We start from the raw sequence: 24,719 nt of genomic DNA, 5'->3' as shown, positions 1-24,719 counted from the left end.
GGATGCATTCCTTATAATGGTAATTACTCATTATCCAAGATTCCTCTTTGTTTCACAGAGGAACTAACTTTCCTCCAAAGTTAGAACCCCCACCCCCCATACAATAGAATAGACTATCAATGTATTCTCTTACTGCTCGTTCCAACGCTTCAATGAAGCTTTAGCTGCTATTTTTGAGTGAAATATGATTCACACCAACATGGCTTTTTATGGCTATAGGGCCACTGGTTCTCAACGTGAGAACTGGCGACCACCAGCGGTCCTTGAGGGGGTTCCAGCGGGTCACCAGCAAATTAATCAATTGTTCAACTTCATTATTTCAGTTACACGAAGTTCACACAGAGAGAGAATGTAGACAAAGACTGTTTTGACTCGCTTTGTTTTGATTCTCTTTTGATTTGTTTCACTGTTATCTCTCTGAAGATTGTGTTGGGATTCTGGACAAAATCCCATCAGCAAACATCCGAGAGACATCTCATCAAATGGAGGGTCTGTGGACTAAATTAGGGGTCCTTGATATGAACAAGGTTGACGATCACTGGCCTAGGCGACATCGAATGGGACAAATCTAGCCGAGAGCTCTTGTGCCTACACATTTCCCTGCAGCTTTGGCATGTTTGTAAAGCAGGATCTTGATTGGAATTTGAAAAAGGCCTAGTGGGTTTGACCAAAGCTGGAATTGAATCCATTATATACTGTGTTAACAATTCTATTTAATGCAGTATGCTATTCCCCCTTGAAGATAAAAGTGAATGCATGCCTGATCTCTCAAATGTAGCTTATATAAATGCATGCTGTTCACCACAGCAGCTTTATTTGTCAGTTTGTGTAACTTGAGTATTTTCCTTTTAGGGTTTGGAGAATGGTGCACAGGTTGTAAATAATAGCTATTTGGTTTTGGTGATTTTAGCTCTGGCAGGGGGTCTAGTGGTAAATACAGAGGTGGGTAAACTACTTAAAGTGAGTAGTTTACCCACTTTGTTTCCCCTCGTTGATTGATACAGTTGATCTGAATAGGTGAGTAAACTGTCTGCTTCAATTCAAAGAGGTACAACTGTTTACTTGTGTTACCCTCCTCGTCCTGTTGTTATTCGGGAAGCTTTCAATTACAGCTTGCAGTATTCATTCACATAATATAACCTGTAGGTGGCAGTGTGAGCCTGAGTGTAACAAGCTTGCTAAATCTAAAACTGTTATCTTGAAAAATCTGATCAGGAGCAGACTAGGAGCAGACTTACCACACCACTGGTTGCCAACTTTTATTTTATTTTTGTATTGAATAACTTGTAAATGCATCAAATCAAAAGGCTGACATGTACAATATAAACATTTAAACATAAACCTAGCCTAGGCCTATAGGCTACATTAAAATAAAAAATAAATAAAATAAAAAATTATAAATTATAAAATAAATTATTATATTTATTATTTATTATTATAAATTATCAAATTAAAACTTTATTTTTAATTTTAAAATACACACTTTTCATTTTTCATTATTTAATTGCAAACTGCATATTCAATCAGATGAATGTGATGTTTGTAAAAACATAACAATTGTGCATTTTGCGATAAAAGCATATCATTTGGTACAATTAGCCAAAGGCTAAAACAATTTGATATGGGAGCATCATCAATAGAAAAAAATAATTGATCATTTTTGGGGGGCACAGACTGACAGCCTATGGGGAAGTGTAACTGCAATAAAGTTGTGACGAATCTGATATGGATTATCTTGGTGTCAAATCAAACAATTTATTATTATGAGGAATTCAAATTTGGAACTTGCTTCCTTCTATATATCCGGTACAGTAGGTGGCGGTATGGCACCAGTGAAGAGGAATGACTGCTATGAGTTTGGCGGAAGTGCCAAGTAGTTATAGATGGGTCACCGCAGGCTCCGCCAATTCTAACAAGTGGTAGCAGCAAGTCTCCTAAATTGTCACGTGACTCCGATAAGACCTGCCAGTGGCCGTGTCCGTGGAAAACGGGAAACCCCATTGGGGGGAAACCATGGGCAACACCCACGTGACAAAAAGACAGGAAGTGACTTGAAGTTGGGCCGTCTTGCTTGAAATCCCATCATCTTTGATTAGCACCGCTCAGCCTCAGTCAGAGCTTCAGTTAAACGTTGTCCAAAACTTGCTATGTAGGGAGACTTCGAAGCACTTTATTGAGGGAAGATCGATTTATATGCCCACCTGTGGACTCGAGTACACTCGGCATTTGAAGCGTCGTTAGCGAGATAGCTAAGCTAGCTAGCCGCGCAAGAGAAAGTTGTGAATGAATAACGCTACGGAGTGTGAAAAGCTGTCAGAATCAGAGCCGAGATGAGCCAGCAAGGTGCTGCACTTCAGACCTACAACAATGAACTTGTCAAGTGTAAGTGATCTGTTTACTGTCGGGATCGTTGGCTATAATGTGATTTGACAAATTGACATTGAAAAGTGTTAACGTTAGGTTAGGTAGCAATCATCATGTCAACTCCATGTAAAAAGTGAATTGTACTAGAGAGAAATCTGCTGTACTCTATGTGATTTACTATCTCAGCCTTTGACCTGTCAGGTCAACCTGCAGATATTTATGCAGACTGTGCTCCCTACGAGCAGTATTTAACGTTAGTCCTATTCAGACAGCACTAGTAGAGCTGCGACAGAGAGGCTGGTCGTTGTCACTTTGGAGGAACTCTACATGTTGTCCTCTGAAATAACTGTCTTGGCAAATAAACAACCCAAATTATTATATATATATATATATATATATATATATATATATATATATATATATATATATATATATAAGTTTTACGCAGACTCTAGCTACCTAGATTGTGTGGCATAGGTTTATATATAATATATGACATAGTTCTGTGTGGCCAGCTGCCCCCCGATAAAGCTCTCATTCTGAGGCAGTTATTCTCACCATGTGATCACAGGGGGTTTAGTTCAGGGAGACTGTCCCTGTCATTCCCTTTCCCTTTCTCAGTTATAGGGGTACACTAAAAAGCCTACCAAAAGTGGTGCTGTGGTTGGAAAGGTTTGTGTTTGTTATCAGCAAAACAAATGGCAATATGACTAGCCTGTGAAGCAGCAGTCTAACAGCAGTGCCCTCTCTGTCAGGCATGGAGGAGATGTCCTCAAAGAAGGACGAGCTGAACCGTCAGATTCATCAGGAGGAAGAGGAGAAGGTTCGTCTACAGCACGACATCCGTGTCCTCACAGAGAAGCTGAGCCGTGTCAACGAGTCCCTCGTCAAGAGACTGGCCGCTCGCCAAGCCCTCGACCGCACCCTCGCTGAGACAGAGGGTGCCTACATGAAGGTTTGCATCTTCAAGACAGTCTCGGGTGCTATTAATGGGGTTTATAATATTCACGTGAGCCCCATGCCATCACAGGCTGCACATGCACATGTGTGAGTGGTGAACGGTTCGAATGAGTTTCCATTTTTCATCTTCTTTCCTTTGAGAGGAGGCCTGAAGGCTGAAAACTATTTCATAAGAAACAATAACAACAACACTGACTTTTTACAGAATGATGTTCATCTTATTAACCCAAAACCTTTCTACAATGGCATTGGCTTGCTTGTTTATGATTGAAAGTTTTCAAAAGATTTATGCGATTCCATACTGTTCAGCTATAATTGGCTTCCAAACCTTTGTCAAATGTTGTGGGCGGGGTCTATTTCAGGAAAATTGCTATAACTTGTGAAATCTCCACCAAATTGAATAGACTTGTGCAATTATCTACTCTCTGATGTAATCTGTATGTCATTTTGTGTCCACATCACACATTTACCCCAGACGTCACCAGGTGCTTGGACCGTGCCAGTTGCCGCTTACGGCTGTATTGAGATAGATTTGTTTTCCTGTGTATATTTCCCTTCAGGGCTTAGTAACGTGTCTGATCTCTCTGTCTTTCCCTTCAGGGCTTAGTAACGTGTCTGATCTCTCTGTCTTTCCTCTCATAGATTCTGGAGAGTTCACAAACACTTTTGAGCGTCCTGAAGAAGGAGGCAGGGAGCCTTAAAGCCACACAGCCCAGAGGGAAGGACCTCTAATACTGATGAAACACTGTTCTGAACTTTCCCTTTGACCAACAACCACACCACCATTGGCTCTCTGCACCTCCTACACAGTAATAGCGTATTTGACTCTGGGCTATTTGAGGTACACATTTGATTGGGTTTGATATATATTTGATTGTTTTGTTTTACTGTTTTGTAGTTCTTATTTTGTATTCTTCTAATAAAGGTTGAGTTGACTCTTTTGTTTGGATGACAATATAGGCAGAATGAAAGATGAAAGTAGTATAGACTACAATACCATCTACTAGGTTGCAGCACTGCATAGTTCTGCTGGTTTAACACATGGTCTCCTGGACCAATGTGCTTTAATGCAGTCTTTTTTGATGTGTAAATTGTGAGGAAATGTAGGACAGTACAGGTTTAGGTGGAAGCAGCACCTGTGGAGATTTCCAATGCCTTTAATTCACCATACATTTTTATATTGCTCATTCAGTCACTGGTTTCACTCATTTGGTATCAATCCTATAAAAGTGAGCAAGTGGGCAATATGTGTCTGCTGTCTGTTTAAATTTTTGTCCCACTGATGATGTCACAATGCTTATGACATCAGTGCCTATGAAATCCGTGACGTCAAGAGGATTTTGGTGATTCACTGATGATGTCACAGTGTCTTTTGACATCATCAGTGACATCATTATTGACCAAACATGATAGGACTGATGTCATAGGCATTGTGACATCAGTGACAGTGATGTGATCAGTGATGCAAAGTTGGCAATTGTGCACTGCGCATGCCAATAGAGCAGGCGAAAGCAGTAAGAGATGTCGACCAAAGTACTTGAATGGAAATTGACAAATGCACAGAATATTCACGCATATTCAAGTCTTCTATTTATTGAGCTTTCATTTCTACAAGTGTGACATAACTTTTTTGCCCAAATCATTGACGATAACTTTACAGTAAGCACATCTTTCTCTCTCTCTATGTAATAAGATCTTTTGTCAAGCCTTTAGAAACATTTTAAAGTCATTCAAGTCAAAGTCAAGTTGCAAGTATTCTCTTCATGCATCTATGTTGTCCTGGAAAATTGCTAGAACTTAGATTGTTATGCGTTTGATATATATTTGATTGTTTTATTTAACAAAACAAACAACCTGGGATATGGTTTCAATTTGAAGTTGAATTTGGCTCCAAACGGCCCCACTTGGACCTGCTGTGGATACGTGACTATTGAGCCCAGGCTCACGTCAAGCTGATGGATCCAAGTGATGTAACTCAAGTCCACACTTCTGGCAAAGATTCACAGAAATATTTTGGAGGTAATTTGAGATGAGATGAATTAGATGATGGTGATGCCCTAGCAAAGAACCAACTTGGACCTGTGTTGAAAACTACAGTGGGCTTCTGTTGTCATGGCAACAAGGCCAACAACCGATGTATGTACTCATACATTAATACACTATGCTGTATCCATTTCTCCCCCCACCCTATTTGTAGTGTTGGTCATAATGTAACGAATCTTATAGTTAAGACACCTTTTATTTTCCATCAGTGGTTTGTACCCTAGAAGATGATGCACCATGTTGTCCGGCTGCAGAAAGTCCATCTCACACAGGCACAGCCCACCTCTTGACACAGAACTCCCCCTGACGGCCTAATCACTGCAAACAAACACCCCAAAGCTTCACTTATTAAAAACAACAATGTAGCCAGCAGAGCCGAGACCCTTTTCAAAATGACTACTATGCCATACTGCCAGGTAGAGGTGGGTGTGTACTGTATGCCTCCTAGGGATGGGACAACATGCATCTCTCATAGCGATACATTTACTTTATTAGACGCAAATCTTTCTACAATGGCATTGGCTTGCTTGTTTATGATTACAAAGTTTTCAAAAGATTTTTGATATTCCACTGTTTAGCTATAATTGGCTTCCAAACCTTTGTCAAATGTTGTGGGCGGGGTCTATTTCAGGAAAATGGCTATAACTTAGAATGCATTGTGAAATCTCCATCCAATTGAATACACTTGTAAAAGTATCTACTCAGATGTAATCTGTATGTCATTCTGTGTCCACATCACACATTTACCCCAGACGTGACGTCACCATGTGCGTGGACCCTGCCAGTTGTCCCTTGTGGCTATATTAGATTTGTTTTGAGTGTGTATATTTCCTCTCAGGTGTCATTAAAGTGTCTGATCCCTCCGTCTGTCTCCTCTCATAGATCGAAGGGGAAATAGCTGACTTCAAATGGAGGCTTCAGCTGAAGCTGAAGAAGTGGAACCCTAACCTAACCCTAGTAGCCACAGTTCTGTTCTGGCTCGAATGGAAATTGACAGAGTATTCACGCATATTCAAGTCTTCTATTTATTCAGCTTTCATTTGTACAAGTGTGACATCACTTTTTTGCCCAAATCATTGACAATAACTTTACAGTAAGCACATCTCTATTTTTTTTGCCATGTAGATTTACAGACAAGGAAGAAACAGAGTACAAGGTGGAGCTTCTACCACAGTGGCTACAGTATGACAGAACACAAACTGCTTTACGTTTCAACAGGAATAGACAGATAGTAAAGTAGTGCAGTCCAAGGCAGAGAGAGGGCAGCCTGTGTGACCGCCCTGTGTGCACTTCAGAAGCACACGGTCACGCGTGAGTCTAGTCTCAACAACGACCATCATAAATGTTCTTGCTGGTGTCATGTCATATGATCACTGGAACAGCCCAGGAGCTCTGTGGGACCCATCCATGACGTGAGCCTGTGATCATCACAGCAGGTCCAAGTGGGGCTTGTTTGGGGCCAAATTCAACTTAAAATGTAAACCATATCCCAAGTAACAAATAATCTTGATTGTCAAAAAACAGGTGTGTGTGAAGTCAACTTTGCTCAAGTCCAAAGTAAGTCTCGCATCTTGTCTCACAAATCTCAAGTCTAGCTTCCCATCTCATTAATGCCATGTCAAGTCTTAAGTCTAAATGTAGAACACCGAGTCAAGTCCGAACAAATCAAGAGTCCAGTATCACTTTAATATCTTAAAACAAAAATATCTAGGACTTTTCAATATCACTTTAATAGGATGTAATAGCTTGATTTCTATAATCCGTTTCAACCTCAATACATTCAGAAAACAATTTAAATTCAGTCTTGGGGTGGAACAAATCTCCCAACTTTCAAGTTAAACATAAGATATTATTTTCAAGACTTTATAAACATTTGAAAATCATTCAAGTCATAAGTCAAGTCACGAGTATTCTCTTCATTCATCAAGTCTTACTGTTGCCCGGGAAAATTGCTATGACTTAGATTGTTATGAGTTTGATATATATTTGATTGTTTTATTTAACAAAACAAACAACCTGGGATATGGTTTAAATTTGAAGTTGAATTTGGCTCCAAACGGCCCCACTTGGACCTGCTGTGGATACGTGACTATTGATCCCAGGCTCACGTCAAGCCGATGGATCCAAGTGATGTAACTCAAGTCCACACTTCTGGCAAAGATTCACAGAAATATTTTGGGGGTAATTTGAGAGAAGATGAATTAGATGATGGTGATGAACTGGGAAAGAACCAACTTGGACCTGTGTTGAAAACTACAGTGGGCTTCTTCTGTTGTCATGGCAACAAGGCCAACAACCGTAAGATTTTCAATGCAAGGCTGTGGCCAAAAAAAGAGAGAAAAAGAACATGGCATTCATCGGCAGTGCATTCATCATGTACAATTGAAATATATTGCAAAAATGATATTCAGTCATTAAAAAAAATCATTCAGTATTTCTCCAATCTGAGTATGCAGTCTGTAAGAGTGGTATTTTGTCAACTGAGGACTTAAGCGACCTCTCTTCCTACCTTATTGTGTACAAGCAATCATTTTATAATAAAGGCAGTCATGCCTTTATGATAGTGGATGTATTCTTTTGAAACAAAATGCTTCAACATGACTTGTTGTTCTTTCAAGTGCACATCTGCTCAATCGCATATTCTATTCCTTCCCATGAGGTGCAAAACAAAGCTAAAACGACAACAGTGCAAGTGAAAATAAAAAGAAATTTGACATTGAGACTCCAGACGAAACTATTTCTAATTCCGTCTGATGTACAGAAACTCCTAACAGCACAATCCTATCCTCACGACGCAACCTAAACCAATTTCATTTGATAGGAGAAAATACAAATTTATAATGATAGATCTAAGTAATAAATAATTTTCATGAAAATATCACGGTGGGATATTGAAACTGTACATCAATACTGGCCAAAGAGTATCTCGGAGTGGTAAGAATGAACGTGAGCAGTGGCCATAGTAGCAACACTTTAATTAATTGGCATTATGAGTAACAAAAAAAAAAAAAAAAAAACTATTTTTGAAACTTGTATATAAAACGGTCTTAAAAAATGTTTTTGATGACATAATCTTAAATCTTTTAAACACACAATCTTGCATTCACTCACACAAACATGCCATATTATGAATGATCATAATCAATGCCTTCATTACTTCAATGGACCGGTTTTCTCTGTGGAATGTGAAAGTACATGAGGTCCGACTGGAAAACGGTCGGGGGCCGTTCCGTCTGAAAGCACCCGGCCCGGTTCCTCCCACACCAGCAATTTACCCATTCTAAAAAGTTTTGACATGAGCTGGTCTCAGACATGCAAACTTCAACTTCAAGCAGGAATGAGCACGATAACCTTTTGCTTTTGTGAAATAGCCATAATAATGTGATACCTTGATTGTTACCAAGGGGGATAACAAGGATTATACAGAAACATTCCACAGTATGCATTTGATATTTTGCATGTACGCATTATTTTGTTATCAGTAATATTGACATACAGACATTATTGGCCAAGGTCACTTTTCAAGCATGTAATCAGAAATCGTCCTTTGCTAATGATTTACAGAAATCCTTCCCAAGTCCTTTGTTTTTTTTCTCCTCCCATCACAAGGGAACTGTGTTGAAGTTTGCTTGCCATTAGACTCATAACTTTCCAAAGTCCAGCAGCTTGAATACAGCATAGTTTGCCAGAAAAACATACACAAACTAAAAGGCATACAGAAGCATTACATTAAAAGAGAAGCGACTGAGTTGTCGGCTGAAATCAGAACATGCAGGTACAAAAACAAGACAAAGAACTACAATTGTGGCACCCTTTCACCGTCAAGTCTTTTTTGTGTACGAGTCTACTTTAGCGGACGGGTCCTCCGGGGCCTACACTTGGAGAACGTCCGAACGACATGTTTCCGTGCTAACACTGAACTCCGTCACCATGGCGTTACCTACAGATGGGCACTGGTGGCTTCCTGTTCTTTAAGGAATTTGGTCACTCGCTTTCACGAGTCGCCGTCTCGCGGCCCTGAAGCGAGCGCGGCGACGCGGACTTGAAGAGGGAGGAGACGCACAGAGAGACATCGAGAGAGAGAGACGAGACCGTCTGAAGCCAGAGAACTTCCTCTCTGGAGATCCTTAAGCCTGGAGAAGTTTGAGATGCGGATGTGGATTTGACAATCATTTTGATTCTGTCAGATGTCTTGTTGAGACTTGTTAAGACTATGAGCAAGTCAGTGAACGGGATGAGAAAGTAGGAAGGCTGACAGATCAACTGCACAGGATAGCGCGGGGAAAGGCAGTCCTGCTGCTTTTTGGATTGTAATCGTTGGATTTGTAACCGCTGATTGGTGGAGTGTCAGGAGCAGGTAGAGTGTCAGGAGCTGGGTGGCAAATTAACACCAGACACATTTATAATTGCAGCTGATAAGTGCCGTGCAGTGATACTGAGTGATGGTAATCAGCCACTGTCTACTTAAAAATGCATCAGACTGGTAAAACAGCGAGAATGTGTGGTGAATTTTGGAATCCATCCGCTTATGTGACCGGTGGATGGAGAAATCGCGTTTCCCGGACCGATCAGGAAGGTGTGCTTAGAGCCGGGGGCAGTGTGGAGTTTGAGTACTGTAGGCCCGGTTCTGTCACATCTCACTGGGCTCCGGCGGCAGTCTGGTCCCGTAGGTGCGGCACCGGCTGGGTCTACTGTACAGTGGTTCGGTCCGGACAGATCAGAAGTAGAGAGCGGGCTCACTGCTGAAGTCGGAGAGGGAGGAGCTGTCTGCTGGCGTGAGCTGGGAAGAGAGAGACACAGTTTAAATACCCAGGCAAAATGTCCTCACTTGATGCAAATAAAATGTTGTACCAGTTCTACTGTGCCATTCGTTTATTTTCACAGTCACCATATATTTTGACAGTCCAATGTTCATTCATATGTTCAACTTCAAAATTATAAATCATAATAGGCATAAACATTAGGGGTGGGGGAAAAAATCGATTCACCTAAGTATCGCGATTTTTAATGTCACGATTTTTTGGATCGATCTTTTATTCCAGAATCGATAATCGCAAATTTAAATTTTTTTTTTTTTTTTTTTTTTTGGGTGCTTGCAGTCAGGCCACTCACTGAACAGCAGGCCAGGCGCCGCCTACTGGTTTACTAGTGGTTTTATTACTTTATTAGTTAGTCTGAAGTAATAATTACACTTCAGGGTTAAAGTGGGTGCATCTCATTGTAAAATTGGACTTCAAACGGCCCAAATCTGGCTTCAAACGGCCCAAATTTCACGCGCGTTGGCCCATATCGGCCTGGCCTGCTTGGTATCTAATGCCCGGCCTGAATTATGATCCCAGTCCGCCCCTGTTTTTAACTATATCGCCCAGCCCTACTCATGATATATAATATACAGTCTCTAGTGTATGATTCAACTTTTCCCATGTCCTAATCTAGTGTAAAAAAGCAAACAAACTGAAAAAATAAAAGAAAAAAATAAACAAAAATCGCAATAAATCGTAATATCGAATCGCAATAATCGTAGAATCGCAATACTTAAGAATCGCAATATAAATCGAATCGGCACCCAAGAATCGTGATAGTATCGAATCGGGAGATAAGTGAATCGCCACAGCCCTAATAAACATTAATTAATATCAGATTCAGTGGACCGACTACGAACACCAAAGACCCGCCGAGCGTCTTGGCTATGGAGCAGTAACACGAGTGTCTTCGGAGAAGCTACTGCACTTAAGCTGTGTTCACACCGAGATATTTATTTTTCGCTCTGTCGCTTGATTCAACCCTTTGGAATCGCTCTGTCGCTCTGTTTAAATCGCCCATCAACAGGCACACGAATTGACGGACATGTGGGGGCTATAACGTTACGCAATGTCATGATGTTTGTCCACTACGAGCCACCGTAGATGTTTACAAGCTAAGCCTATCAGCGTGCTCCTAAACGCGAGCTCCATACCGGTAGTACAGACTTCACTTCATGTCAGCTGTCAGCCTGTCAATGCGGTTTGTTGCCACACAATAAACCAGCGGTTTGTTCCAAGCCAGTGTGATCCTTGACTCACTCTCACACGGCAGCCAATCAGCGTTGAACAGCGAGCGACTGATGCCAGCGTACTTTCGCTCGAGTTGGGATATTTCATCTCGGGCGACGAGCGTATTTTCTCCCTATCGCTCTGTCTCTGTCGCTCGGACGCCCAGCGATTTTTCTCCCGGGCGAATATATGCTCAATCGCTCGTTTGCATTGACTTTGTATGTCAACTCGATGCCAGCGAAAAACTTTAATAGGTCGGTGTGAACGCAGCTTTACTCTAACAACTAGGGCATTCACGACTAGTGAATTTTACTAGTGGACTAGTCGTCCCTAAAGGTAGTCGACTAGTCGACTAACCGTTTTTAATTTATTTTTAATATTTTTTTTTTTTTTTAATCTTTAACTCATTGAGTGCCAGCCACTTTTGGAGAACGGACGCTCCCAGTGCCAGAGTTTCAGAGCGTTTTCAGTGATTTCTCGAGGCCCACAGAATATTGTGTGATATTACTATGTAAACACTGAACACGCACAAAGAACGACGAGACTCTATTCTATCATCTGCAAAAAAAAGTTTATTGATCCCATTTTCCGTTCTTTAGTTATGAGCCGGAGAAGATAGCTTGATTCATCCCAAAACAGCAATTTTTTTCTAGAAGCTGAGATAATTGGCCTTTTGTGAAATTAAACATTTCAAGCACATCACTGACTCTGAAGCTAATCTTTTCTAATGTAGTCACACCTCAAAAATAATTTCCTTCAATAAAACAGTTTAGGCCAGGGAATTTTGTTTGGCAGAATAATATTTTTAGCTACAACCAGCAGCGCTGGCCCCTGCGTGCGCTGCTGGTTGCAGCTTCTTGCTGGTCTTGATTTGCTGCTGGTGGGCATCGGATATTCTGGCTTGCGTTTGTCAATCCTGTCCTGCTGCCTGGGTCTGTCTGGGTGTTGCGTGCTGCTCTGCGTGCCCCCCCCCCCCCCCCCCCCCGCCCCGCCCCGCCTCGCCTCAACTGCACACTCCTCCTCCTGTCTGTGGTGGCTCTCTGCTGAGTTTGCTGTGCGCACAGTGAAGGGACATCGACATCCTGCTTTTTTACAGCGTTCCGCGTGTGTTTGTCACCGGCAACGATGCTTCCACTTGAGAATAATAACAACTCCACGGTGTGGATGTGCGGATCTGCTGTCGCAACCGACACGGAGCGGCTCAATTGTGGGAGCAGATTGGCTGCTGCAGGCACAGCTGCAGTAACGTGCTTCAGCATATCGATGCATACGGATGCGATGCGATTTCCGTTTCCATAACGACTTCTTCTTTGTTTTTTCCTTGCCTTTCTGTTATGTGGAGAGCACTGTCGCCACCTAAGGGTTCTGTAAAATAGGTTAGACACATCCAATAGCTATAATATTTGTACATCAGAGGCAGAAGGCTTTGATCGACGCCCCACCGTCAAAAAACGCAATTGACGAACATGTCCGTCCTTGGCACTCTACGTTACTATTTGAAATGACGAACATGTCCGTCCTTGGCACTCAATGAGTTAAGAAAGAACATGAGGTATTTACACGACATACATGGACTATCATATCCCATATCCCCCACAAAGAACATCAAAACACAACAAAACAAAACAAGAAAACTGCATAAGATACACAATAATCCAAGAACAAACAAGACTATTGGACAAACAACCAAACAAAAACAATGCATTCAGCTCCTATCCTGATAAGCCTAATGACACTGGGGTAAAAAGTTCTTAAAGTCAAACTCTGTATGTGGTTGCCATATTTTGGGGATGTCTAAGAATCTGATTCTTGTAGTAAATTTCTTGTAGTAAATGTTATCCAACGTATGGTAGCTTGAGAGTTCATTCCACCAGTGAACTACAGCTGGGGGATTGGATGCTTTCCAATTTAAAGCTATGCATTTCCTAGCTGCCAACAGGGCAAGATCTATGTATTTACTTTGAATGCATTGTTTTTGTTTGGTTGTTTGTCCAATAGTCTTGTTTGTTCTTGGATTATTGTGTATTTTATGCAGTTTTCTTGTTTTGTTTTGTTGTGTTTTGATGTTCTTTGTGGGGGATATGGGATATGATAGTCCATGTATGTTCTTTCTTAAAGATATAAAAAAAAAAAAAAAAAAAAAAATTTTTTTTTTTTTTTTTTTTTTTTTCTAAAACGACTAGTCGACTACTAAGCACAGTGTCGACTAGTGGTTTTACTAGTCGACTAGTCGACTAGTCGACTAGTCTGTGAATGCCCTACTAACAACTACATCATAATACGCTACGATATCCATGAAGAGAACAGAATTATACAGCTGCAAAACCCACACGCTGCTTGCAGTTGTTGAACATAATGTAAATAAGAATAAATAAATACAAAGTAATCCGGTATATTAACGTGGCTTATCACTTCCTATTTACAAGTAATGTTAATCACACGCCCAATCAAGCTGAGACACGGCCAATCAAATGGACACACCATAAAGGTTTTTGCACACACAGTCCGATTGTTTTCGTATGCACTTTTTTTAATCCGTCATCTGAAATCAAGGATGGGTCTCAGCTCGCAAAAATCTATTGACTGATGCGAAAAACGCAGAAAATCGAACCTCGTCCGAAAACTTAAATGACGGATGTAATTGTCGGACTCAGTGTGTCAATGATGATTGACACAAATTAGGTCGTTTTTTTTTTTTTTCGTGCGTCAATTTCGGACGAAAATACGGACTTGGTGTGCAAAAGCTATAACTTGGTCTGTTAACTCTGTCGTCGGGAACAAGTCCGTTCTCACTCTCAATATGAAGAAAAGAACATAACTTAGGAGAGTCCAGACTCGAGTACTACGACAACACTGACTCGAGTACTACGACAACACTGACTCGAGTACTACGACAACACTGACTCGAGTACTACTACAACACTGACTCGAGTACTACGACAACACTGACTCGAGGACTACGACAACACTGACTCGAGTACTACTACAACACTGACTCGAGTACTACTACAACACTGACTCGAGTACTACTACAACACTGACTCGAGTACTACGACAACACTGGCTGCAGGAGGTAACCTTTATGGAATAACCTTTATTTCTAAGTATCTCTATATACAGATGTTTCCCCCTGAGCTTAAACTACATAGAGCAGATTTAAGTGATTCTTATTAGTATAGAGAATAGACTTTTTTTTAGACTCACCATCACTTCCTCTGACATCGGTGTTTGTTGGGAGTTGGCATCGTTCTGGTAAACGGACTCATCGAGTTTATGTTCCTGCCAGGCATTAAAATCCACCGAGTGCTTGGGAATGTAGTTGGACAGGTCTAAAGACAACAACAACAACAACAACAACAACAACAACAACAAATAAGTAACATGTCACTAATGGGACATAACATAAATTTTTCCTCACAGGAATATGTAAGAGACATCATTTACATTACGTCATTTGGCAGACGCTTTTATCCAAAGCGACTTACAATAACACATTTTTTGTCAGCAATAGAGCAATCAACTATGCAACACAGTCTATGACAGCTACAACTTCTGAAGGAATAGTGGTAAAGTTTAGTTGTTTTTTATGAGAGAGAAAGATGTTAGTTCAAGAAGGGGCCAGGTGGAGCCTGAAAAGGTGAGAGAGCATGCATATCTGGCAATGCATATTATATAGGTACTAGCTTTATTGTCTAAAACAGTTATGTGGCTTCATCTCTTCCCAATAGCATAGTGCAGGGGACCTTTCAGTGCCACACACATTTTCTTAATTCTAGTTCACAATTTGACCAGTAGGTGTCTCCCGAGATTACCAATAGGTCAGACTGAACCGATTTGCATAGCCTTTCCTGCCATGCCTGGTTTGACTGACAGACACATTAGGGCAGTGGTTCTCAAAGTGGGGTCCGGGGCCCCCACGAGGGGTCCTTGAGGGGGTTCCAGGGGCTCCCCAGCAAAAAGGGTAATTCATTTTCACAAGAATCCCAACCATATAGTAACACAATGACACAATTACCTTGGTGTGTTTTTTTGTGTGTTTTTGAAATAAGTAACTATGTTATGTCAGAGGTTCTCAAATGTTTTTCAGCCAATGACCCCTTACAAGATAGAAAATATACCGGGGACCCCCTCATTCTGATTTGTGATTTTGGGCTAAGCTTAATTGTTTCCACGATAACGTGCTTGACTTTTAATTTGATAGGTTTGTTATTAGAATGTAATCCATGAACCATTTTAGATTTAAAGCATAAACTATTTTCATTGAACTATGAAGATTTTGCAAAAAAAAATATATATATATATATTTTTTTATTACATTACATTTACATTACGTCATTTAGCAGACACTTTTGTTTTGTCCAAAGCGACTTACAATATCACAATTTGTCAACAGTACAGAAAACCACTATGCAACACAATCAATGACAGCCAAGATATTTTGATAGACTAGCACCATGTAGGAACTGGAAGTAGTTTGAGAAGGAATAAGTAACATGTAGCATTTTTTTTTAATTAATTAATTAGCAACAATAATAAAAAGACAGGGCCAGGAGAGTGGTAGTAGGGAGAGTAGTCAAAACAGCTCAAATCCTATTGGACAGGGGGACCCTGGGAAGAGATCGTATCAAATGGGGGTCTGTGATGTGAGAACCACTGCATCATTTTCTGCACAACCTTGTGTACCTTTCAGTGGTTCCCAACCTTTTTTGTCTCATGTACCCCTTGAGCTGTTTTTCCATGACAATAGTACCCCTCACTCATCCGTGTTGATGATTACATACAAGTAAATCTATACAAAATATAAGTTTCACTGAACTGCCGGTGTTTGGGCTTTTTAGTTGTTTTTTTGCCATTATCAGTAGCAGAACAGTGTAGCAGTTGACGCTTGCCAGCAGAACTAGTTGCGGCACACACATCACATTTTAACAATGGGCTTATGAAATATGACCTTTATGATGAAGGTCCTAGTGACCGAAACGTTTAATACATTTAATACATAATACATTTTCTCCTAAGAAGGTGAGACAGTGTGCGGGAGCTTTTCTTTACAACAATGGGCTTATGAAATGACTTGGAATATATATATATTTATTTATCATTTTGGAGGTAAATTGTATTCCCCAATCATTCCAAGTACCCCCTGCAAGCTGCTCAAGTACCCCTAGGGGTACACGTACCCCTGGTTGGGAATCACTGCCTTATATGACACTTTCCAGTCTCTGGAATCCTTCACAGCTTTATTTCATGTATCCCAGTCTGTCGAGTACTTCTTCAGTATAATTGTCTTGTGGTGCGATGGACCAAGCTGCTGTCAAGAGCCTTGCTATTCTTTCCACTACAGCTGCAGCCATTCTGTTGTGCACATCTATAAAAATGTTTGAAGTGTGTATATCTAAGAGGGGGACTAAATACTCCAAACACCACCACACAGTTTCACTTCAAAGTAGCTGTGTCACAATTACAAAAGCGCTTCATGTTAGCTTAAAAAAAAGGCTGAAAATGCCTGGTTCTATAAATGTGTTTTTAAAGCAACATGTGGCAATTAACAGCAATTCAAAGAAGCCAAGTACGGTCGTCAGTCAGTCAGTGCCCAAAGTGCACGAGTATGAGTCACACACACTGAGACATTCATGTGGCAAGAGGAACTCTAAAATCGCGTAGATCATGGCAACATGCCAAAGTGTTGACACCAAATATCCACAAAATGACGGCCTTCAACATGACCACAGAATTGAGTGGACACCTCGGTGACACAGTCTCAACGTAAATGGTACGTTCCATTCGGAGCCTCACAAGAGCTGTATTCTTGGCGGGGGTGTCAACTGGAAAGTGTCGTGTCCAAGGCCAAGGCTCAAATATGCAAAAGCTGAGGAGTGCAAAACCTGGATCCCTAAGCAGTCGAAAATTAGCAATATGGTCTGATGAGTTGAATTTGATACGATTTCTATAAGATTACAATTACGATGATTCGATTGTGAATTTGCCAACCCCCTCCATCATCACTCGTGTGTTTGTGTTCATCTCACCAGTGCTGTTGGTGGTGTGCGTGGGGGAACTCACCAGTGCTGTTGGTGGTGTGCGTGGGGGAACTCACCAGTGCTGTTGGTGGTGTGCGTGGGGGAACTCACCAGTGCTGTTGGTGGTGTGCGTGGGGGAACTCACCAGTGCTGTTGGTGGTGTGCGTGGGGGAACTCACCAGTGCTGTTGGTGGCGTGCGTGGGGGAACTCACCAGTGCTGTTGGTGGTGTGCGTGGGGGAACTCACCAGTGCTGTTGGTAGTGTGCGGGGGGGAACTCACCAGTGCTGTTGGTGGCGTGCGTGGGGGAACTGCTGAAACTGGGCCGAGGGATGTGGATTCGCCCCACCATGCTGGGCTGTTGCTCCGCCACCTTCTCCTCTTCCTCCTCCTCGTCCTCGCTGTCCCACACGCTGCTCTCCGACGGGTACTCGTACGTGCTCTGGAGGCTCGACTCGTTGAAGGAGATCTTGAGCTGAAAGAGAGAGAGATCGTTTGGAGGAAAATTATGATCTGACCACTTATCTATATTGCTTTAATGTGTTATTAAATCGCTTTGCTGGTGTTCATTTGTTTTGCTGACATTCCAGTAAATCTTTCAACTGAACTGGGAAAAAAAAGAACGACAGTGAAAGACTGAGAAAGAAAATGAACAAACAATTACAACCAGAGGGTAATGGCATAACCTGTTCCCTTCATTTAAAACAGTGGTTCTCAACATGGGGTCCTCCAGGAGGTTCCACGGGGTCCCCAGCACATTAATAAATTGTTCAACTTCAGAATTATTTAATTTACAAGAAGTTAACACAATTAGAGAATGTAGAAGAATGCCTATTTTGATAATAGTGTCACTGTTATCTACCTACAATATAAGATATATTATATTATATGCTTATATTATAATATTATATATATGATATTATAATATATATATATATATATATACACCTACAATATAAGATATACAATACAGACAAGTCGCAGAACTCTGGACAAAATCATATCTAAAAATAAAAGCATTCTCAGATTTAGGTCCAAGAGATATTTAATCTCCTCCAAATGGGGGTGTGGCCCTAGTAGGGCTGCTTGATGAAAAAGGTGAGAATCCCTGAAGTCAAATGAAGCTGAAGCCAACTCACTGCTTGGGATCCACGTTTGATTTGAACGTGTTTGGTGACTGGCACCAGGGTGGGGAAACTAACGCCGGCCAGCAGCCAAATGCTGCTCAATCTTGGCTGCAGTCGTTAAGTTTGGCAGCTCGCCGTCCACGATTTGGAGTGTTTATTTGACTCTAAAAATCGAGCTGGCTGAGAAAAACAGAAAAGTTGCTGAATTTGGAGAAGCTGCAGTCGCTGTGGCCAGAAGAGAAAATACGTTGCTTCCTCTTTGCTTGCCAAAGTGGCTGACAAAGTATCCAAACTCATCAGCCACAGACAAAATGTACAAACAGTGGATACGTTTACATGCCTTCATGTTTTAATGAAGGACAGCTTTTACCATAATAATGATGTCCTTTCCTTAATGACTGGAGCATTTTATGAGCATGGTAAAACATTAACACTGACTATTGCTTCCTTATTGCTCTGAAAACGTACAGAATGTCGTCTATATACCATATCTCCACTTTGCTCATGTAACATGGCCAGTGGTCGTGCTGTGCAGTAAGGAAACCTCACCCCCCAATGCTTTGTATGTAGCTTTGCAGAAAGAGGGGTGCAGGTGGTATGTGCGTGTGCTTTGTAGTATGTAGCTTTGCAGAAAGAGGGGTGCAGGTGGTATGTGCTTTGTATGTAGCTTTGCAGAAAGAGGGGTGCAGGTGGTATGTGCGTGTGCTTAGTATGTAGCTTAGCAGAAAGAGGGCTGCAGGTGGCGTGTGCTTTGTATGTAGCTTTGCAGAAAGCGGGGTGCAGGTGGCGTGTGCTTTGTATGTAGCTTTGCAGAAAGAGGGGTGCAGGTGGTATGTGCTTTGTATGTAGCTTTGCAGAAAGAGGGGTGCAGGTGGCGTGTGCTTTGTATGTAGCTTTGCAGAAAGAGGGGTGCAGGTGGTATGTGCTTTGTATGTAGCTTTGCAGAAAGAGGGGTGCAGGTGGTATGTGCGTGTGCTTAGTATGTAGCTTAGCAGAAACAGGGCTGCAGGTGGCGTGTGTTTTGTATGTAGCTTTGCAGAAAGCGGGGTGCAGGTGGCGTGTGCTTTGTATGTAGCTTTGCAGAAAGAGGGGTGCAGGTGGTATGTGCTTTGTATGTAGCTTTGCAGAAAGAGGGGTGCAGGTGGCGTGTGCTTTGTATGTAGCTTTGCAGAAAGAGGGGTGCAGGTGGTATGTGCTTTGTATGTAGCTTTGCAGAAAGAGGGGTGCAGGTGGCGTGTGCTTTGTATGTAGCTTTGCAGAAAGAGGGGTGCAGGTGGCGTGTGCTTTGTATGTAGCTTTGCAGAAAGAGGGGTGCAGGTGGCGTGTGCTTTGTATGTAGCTTAGCAGAAAGAGGGGTGCAGGTGGCATGTGCTTTGTATGTAACTTTTCAGAAAGAGGGGTGCAGGTGGCGTGTGCTTTGTATGTAGCTTTGCAGAAAGAGGGGTGCAGGTGGTATGTGCTTTGTATGTAGCTTAGCAGAAAGAGGGGTGCAGGTGGTATGTGCGTGTGCTTTGTATGTAGCTTTGCAGAAAGAGGGGTGCAGGTGGCGTGTGCTTTGTATGTAGCTTTGCAGAAAGAGGGGTGCAGGTGGTATGTGCTTTGTATGTAGCTTTGCAGAAAGAGGGGTGCAGGTGGCGTGTGCATTGTATGTAGCTTTGCAGAAAGAGGGGTGCAGGTGGTATGTGCTTTGTATGTAGCTTTGCAGAAAGAGGGGTGCAGGTGGTATGTGCGTGTGCTTAGTATGTAGCTTAGCAGAAAGAGGGCTGCAGGTGGCGTGTGCTTTGTATGTAGCTTTGCAGAAAGCGGGGTGCAGGTGGCGTGTGCTTTGTATGTAGCTTTGCAGAAAGAGGGGTGCAGGTGGTATGTGCTTTGTATGTAGCTTTGCAGAAAGAGGGGTGCAGGTGGCGTGTGCTTTGTATGTAGCTTTGCAGAAAGAGGGGTGCAGGTGGTATGTGCTTTGTATGTAGCTTTGCAGAAAGAGGGGTGCAGGTGGTATGTGCGTGTGCTTAGTATGTAGCTTAGCAGAAACAGGGCTGCAGGTGGCGTGTGCTTTGTATGTAGCTTTGCAGAAGTGGGGTGCAGGTGGCGTGTGCTTTGTATGTAGCTTTGCAGAAAGAGGGGTGCAGGTGGTATGTGCATGTGCTTAGTATGTAGCTTAGCAGAAAGAGGGCTGCAGGTGGCGTGTGCTTTGTATGTAGCTTTGCAGAAAGAGGGGTGCAGGTGGCGTGTGCTTTGTATGTAGCTTTGCAGAAAGAGGGGTGCAGGTGGCGTGTGCTTTGTATGTAGCTTTGCAGAAAGAGGGGTGCAGGTGGCGTGTGCTTTGTATGTAGCTTTGCAGAAAGAGGGGTGCAGGTGGCGTGTGCTTTGTATGTAGCTTTGCAGAAAGAGGGGTGCAGGTGGCGTGTGCTTTGTATGTAGCTTAGCAGAAAGAGGGGTGCAGGTGGCATGTGCTTTGTATGTAACTTTTCAGAAAGAGGGGTGCAGGTGGCGTGTGCTTTGTATGTAGCTTTGCAGAAAGAGGGGTGCAGGTGGTATGTGCTTTGTATGTAGCTTAGCAGAAAGAGGGGTGCAGGTGGTATGTGCGTGTGCTTTGTATGTAGCTTTGCAGACAGAGGGGTGCAGGTGGCGTGTGCTTTGTATGTAGCTTAGCAGAAAGAGGGGTGCAGGTGGTATGTGCGTGTGCTTTGTATGTACGGTAGCTTTGCAGAAAGAGGGGTGCAGGTGGCGTGTGCTTTGTATGTAACTTTTCAGAAAGAGGGGTGCAGGTGGTATGTGCGTGTGCTTTGTATGTAGCTTTGCAGAAAGAGGGGTGCAGGTGGCATGTGCTTTGTATGTAACTTTTCAGAAAGAGGGGTGCAGGTGGCGTCCTCGCAGGAGAGCTTCTGGCCATGTGCTCGATCGTCTCATAGCTTGCTGTCCATTTGGCAACGCTTCAGTGGTCTGCGAACACGGATGCACGCGGTGAGACAGACACGCCACTTTGTTGCACCATGTAATCCGACATGACTTGCAACTCTGCAACCAGAGACCAGAGACCAGAGACCTGGCTGCTTGGGACTGTGAGTGAGCACATTACGAGTGAGGAGAGTCGCCCGAGAAAGAGACATGCACCGTTTGGAGGAAAGAAAAAAACATGACATCTACTCTGTGACACAGTGATATCATGAAGCATGGATATCATCAACTCTAAGAACATCTTTATGATCAGATGTGCTTTTGTCCAGAATGCCAGGACCGACTATATTGTATGTAGAGATAACAGTGAAACTACTGTATGATCAGAGCAGTCATTTTTCTACATTCTCTAATTGTGTTAACTTCTTAATTCATATACCGTAAATTCCGGACTATAAGCCGCGGCTTTTTTCCCGTTTTTTGGCCCCTGCGGCTTATATAACGGTGCGGCTTATCTATGGATTTTTTCAGAAAAAAAAAAAAAAAATACAAATAAAATCTCTCTTTTTTAGCACTCTTTCTAACTATAAATCCACTTCTGTTTTAATTTCCTCTCTTGCCCTCTTTTCACCACACCGCGGACACTGTGTGCACTGTAAAAATAAACAACGGTGGTGTTGTGTTATGTTGTTTTGTTGAAATGTTACGGTAATACGGTAAATGGGAGCTTCCTCAAACAGCCATCTCTTTCCCGACAATCCCCTCTGTGCGTGACCACTTACATATGGTAATTACGGTAAGGAAACGGCCACTCGGCCAACAACTCCCTCCCCCGACTACCAGGAGAAAATCACAAACTTCGGCGAATTCACACAAAGGAAGATCAAGGAATATTCACAACAAGACGAGCAGTAGAAGCAACACTCTCACTTACCATGGGGAAGGTACGCAGAAATTCACACGACGCAGCTTTCAAGTTGAAAGCAGTCAATCTCGCATTAAAAGAGGGAAACAGAGCAGCCGCGCGTAACCTGGGCATCGATGAGTCAATGGTGAGGCGTTGGACGGTGCAGCAGGAGGAACTGTCTCAGTGCAAGAAGACCAAAAAGTCCTTCAGAGGTCATAAAAGCAGATGGCCCGAACTTGAAGATTCCCTTGAAGATTGGGTGTTGACCCAGAGAGCAGACGGCCGAGGCGTTTCCACGGTGCAGATCCGACTGAAGGCCAAAACAGTCGCCACCGAAATGAAAATTGAACATTTCATAGGTGGCCCATCTTGGTGCTTCCGATTCATGAGACGAAAGGGACTGTCCGTCCGGGCGAGAACTACTGAACAACTCCCTCCCGACTACCAGGAGAAAATCACAAACTTCGGCAAATTCACACAAAGGAAGATCACGGAATATTATAGGAGTGTGAAAACATCCACAATCACCAACGGGTTCCAAAACGCTGGACTGCTGCGGGATGAAGAGGATGACGCCGCCACAGCTGGCGCTGAGGGCCGTCAGAGGCTTCAGAGGCTGTTCGATGCCGACAGTGACGAAGAGGAGTTCGTTGGTTTTGAGTGACAATGAAGGAGAGAGGAGAGTGGTTGACGAAGCCACCCTGAACCTGTTCGTTTCCGACACTGAAGATGAGGACTTTGGTGGTTTCAGTACGCAGGAAGAAGAGGAAGACGAGGATTAGTGACTTGACTTCTCTGGTTACAGCCGTTTGCTGCACATATAGCCTATTGTTGTGTGATTTTGTCTGGGGATTAGTGACCTGACTTTTGTTTTGTTTTGTTGAAATGTTAATAAATGGGAGCTTCCCCAAACAGCCATCTCTTTCCCGACATTCCTCTCTGTGCACGAACCCTTTCATATGGTAATTAAACATCAAAACACCCGCGGCTTATAGACCGGTGCGGCTTATATAAGAAAAAAATAGTCAATTTTGGTCCCGCGGCTTATATACCGGTGCGTCTTATAGTCCGGAATTTACGGTAAATGAAATAATGTTGAAATTGAACAATTCATCAGTTTGCTGGGGGCCCCTGGAACCCCGTCACGGACCCCTGGTGGTCCCCGGACCCCACCTTGAGAACCACTGGTGAAGTTATTAGCCATCTTAGATTCCTGGCTGAATTGAGCCATACATTTCTGCCAAGTAATGTTGCGCAAATTGATCCATAATATCCAAGCAAAGCCTCTGACAAAACTAAAAAAGAAAGAAAAAGCCTTAATTCAATGGCTGTTCACAATATAAGTTATAAAATGCATATGCAAACAACACAATATGATAGCCAATGACAGTCAAGAGGTTTTGTTTCCTTCTGAGTTTCAATGCAGGTGAGACACACACACACACACACACACACACACACACACACACACACACACACACACACACACACACACACACACACACACACACACACACACACACACAAGGAACCTGTAAAAGAAGGAAGAGTCATTACATCATACCAACGTTCTAATGCTCTGCAGTTGGGGCCAGACTTTGGTGCCAGTTCTATTGCAGCCTATGGGAGATGCATGGAGAAGCACACTAAAAGCCCACATATAGACGTTGTCTAACGTTTGATGAAGAAATGCCTGAACCAAATGAAAGAACACACTTCAGAGAATAGGCCGCTGACTGATTTTTCCTAATGTGTGCATTAGTTAATTTGGTGTAGTCTCCAAATACAGTCCAGTAATTCATTTGACTTGCTATGAGCCCTATAAAGTATGTGGTCTATAATCATGTGTGGTGGATACTATTTGGAGACAAACGGCAAATAATATGGGCAGTAGTGCCTTAGGCCGTGTGTCCATCTAGCGTCTTTTTCCGACCGTTAAACACTGGAAGTGCGCTGGGAAGCGCTGATCTCAGCGCACAATTATACAAGGAAGCAGTCTGAAACTAACGTTAGCTCAGTGCGGTAGTAGCTTGATAGCTGACAGCTAACATTATCAAACAACACACATACAGTGATTTAGCTCAACACTGACCAGAAATATTAAGTGTCTAGCCAATCTGTTCCCACAATTGAGCCTTTCTGTCTCTGTTGCGATAGTTTCTCCATATGATTAGTTGCCAGAAAAGGAGCACCCGACACCAGCGTCTTTCTGAAAAGTTAAAATATTTTCAGCTGGAAGCGCTGGGAGTCGGGCGCACAAAAACGCCGGAGCGCTCTGAAAATAGACGCTGGGCGCTGCGCACTTTCTCTAGTCGTCCATGTGCGACACAGTCCCTTAAAGGTTAGAGAAGCGGGCTTGTGACCGGAAGGCCGTC

General features: G+C 42.7%; 2 protein-coding genes across 2 annotated transcripts in view; one reads left to right on the top strand and one right to left on the bottom strand.

Moving 5' to 3' along the window:
• The first annotated feature begins 2,100 nt into the window (after nt 1–2,100).
• LOC310795517 (microtubule nucleation factor SSNA1-like) lies at nt 2,101–4,516 on the top strand. The gene is made up of 3 exons (XM_083657581.1): nt 2,101–2,382; nt 3,120–3,319; nt 3,967–4,516. Exons 1-3 carry the CDS (start codon nt 2,331–2,333, stop codon nt 4,054–4,056), a joined length of 342 nt encoding a protein of 113 aa, XP_083513707.1. The 5' UTR covers nt 2,101–2,330; the 3' UTR covers nt 4,057–4,516.
• A 1,925-nt stretch (nt 4,517–6,441) lies between these two features.
• The window catches only part of tprn (taperin), a 53,238-nt gene continuing 34,960 nt past the window's right edge, over nt 6,442–24,719 (bottom strand). The window contains exons 2-4 of the mRNA XM_083657516.1: nt 17,698–17,890; nt 14,604–14,728; nt 6,442–10,147 (exon numbers count right to left, since the gene is read on the bottom strand). Of these exons, the coding sequence (XP_083513642.1) occupies nt 10,085–10,147; nt 14,604–14,728; nt 17,698–17,890 (381 nt within the window). The 3' untranslated portion in view covers nt 6,442–10,084. The remainder of the gene's footprint in view (nt 10,148–14,603; nt 14,729–17,697; nt 17,891–24,719) is intronic.

This window comes from Poromitra crassiceps, assembly GCF_964638095.1.
Source record: "Poromitra crassiceps genome assembly, chromosome: 21".
Lineage (NCBI taxonomy): Eukaryota > Metazoa > Chordata > Actinopteri > Beryciformes > Melamphaidae > Poromitra > Poromitra crassiceps.
The sequence above is the reverse complement of the archived record's forward strand: the minus strand, read 5'-3'. Positions and strand labels throughout refer to the sequence as shown.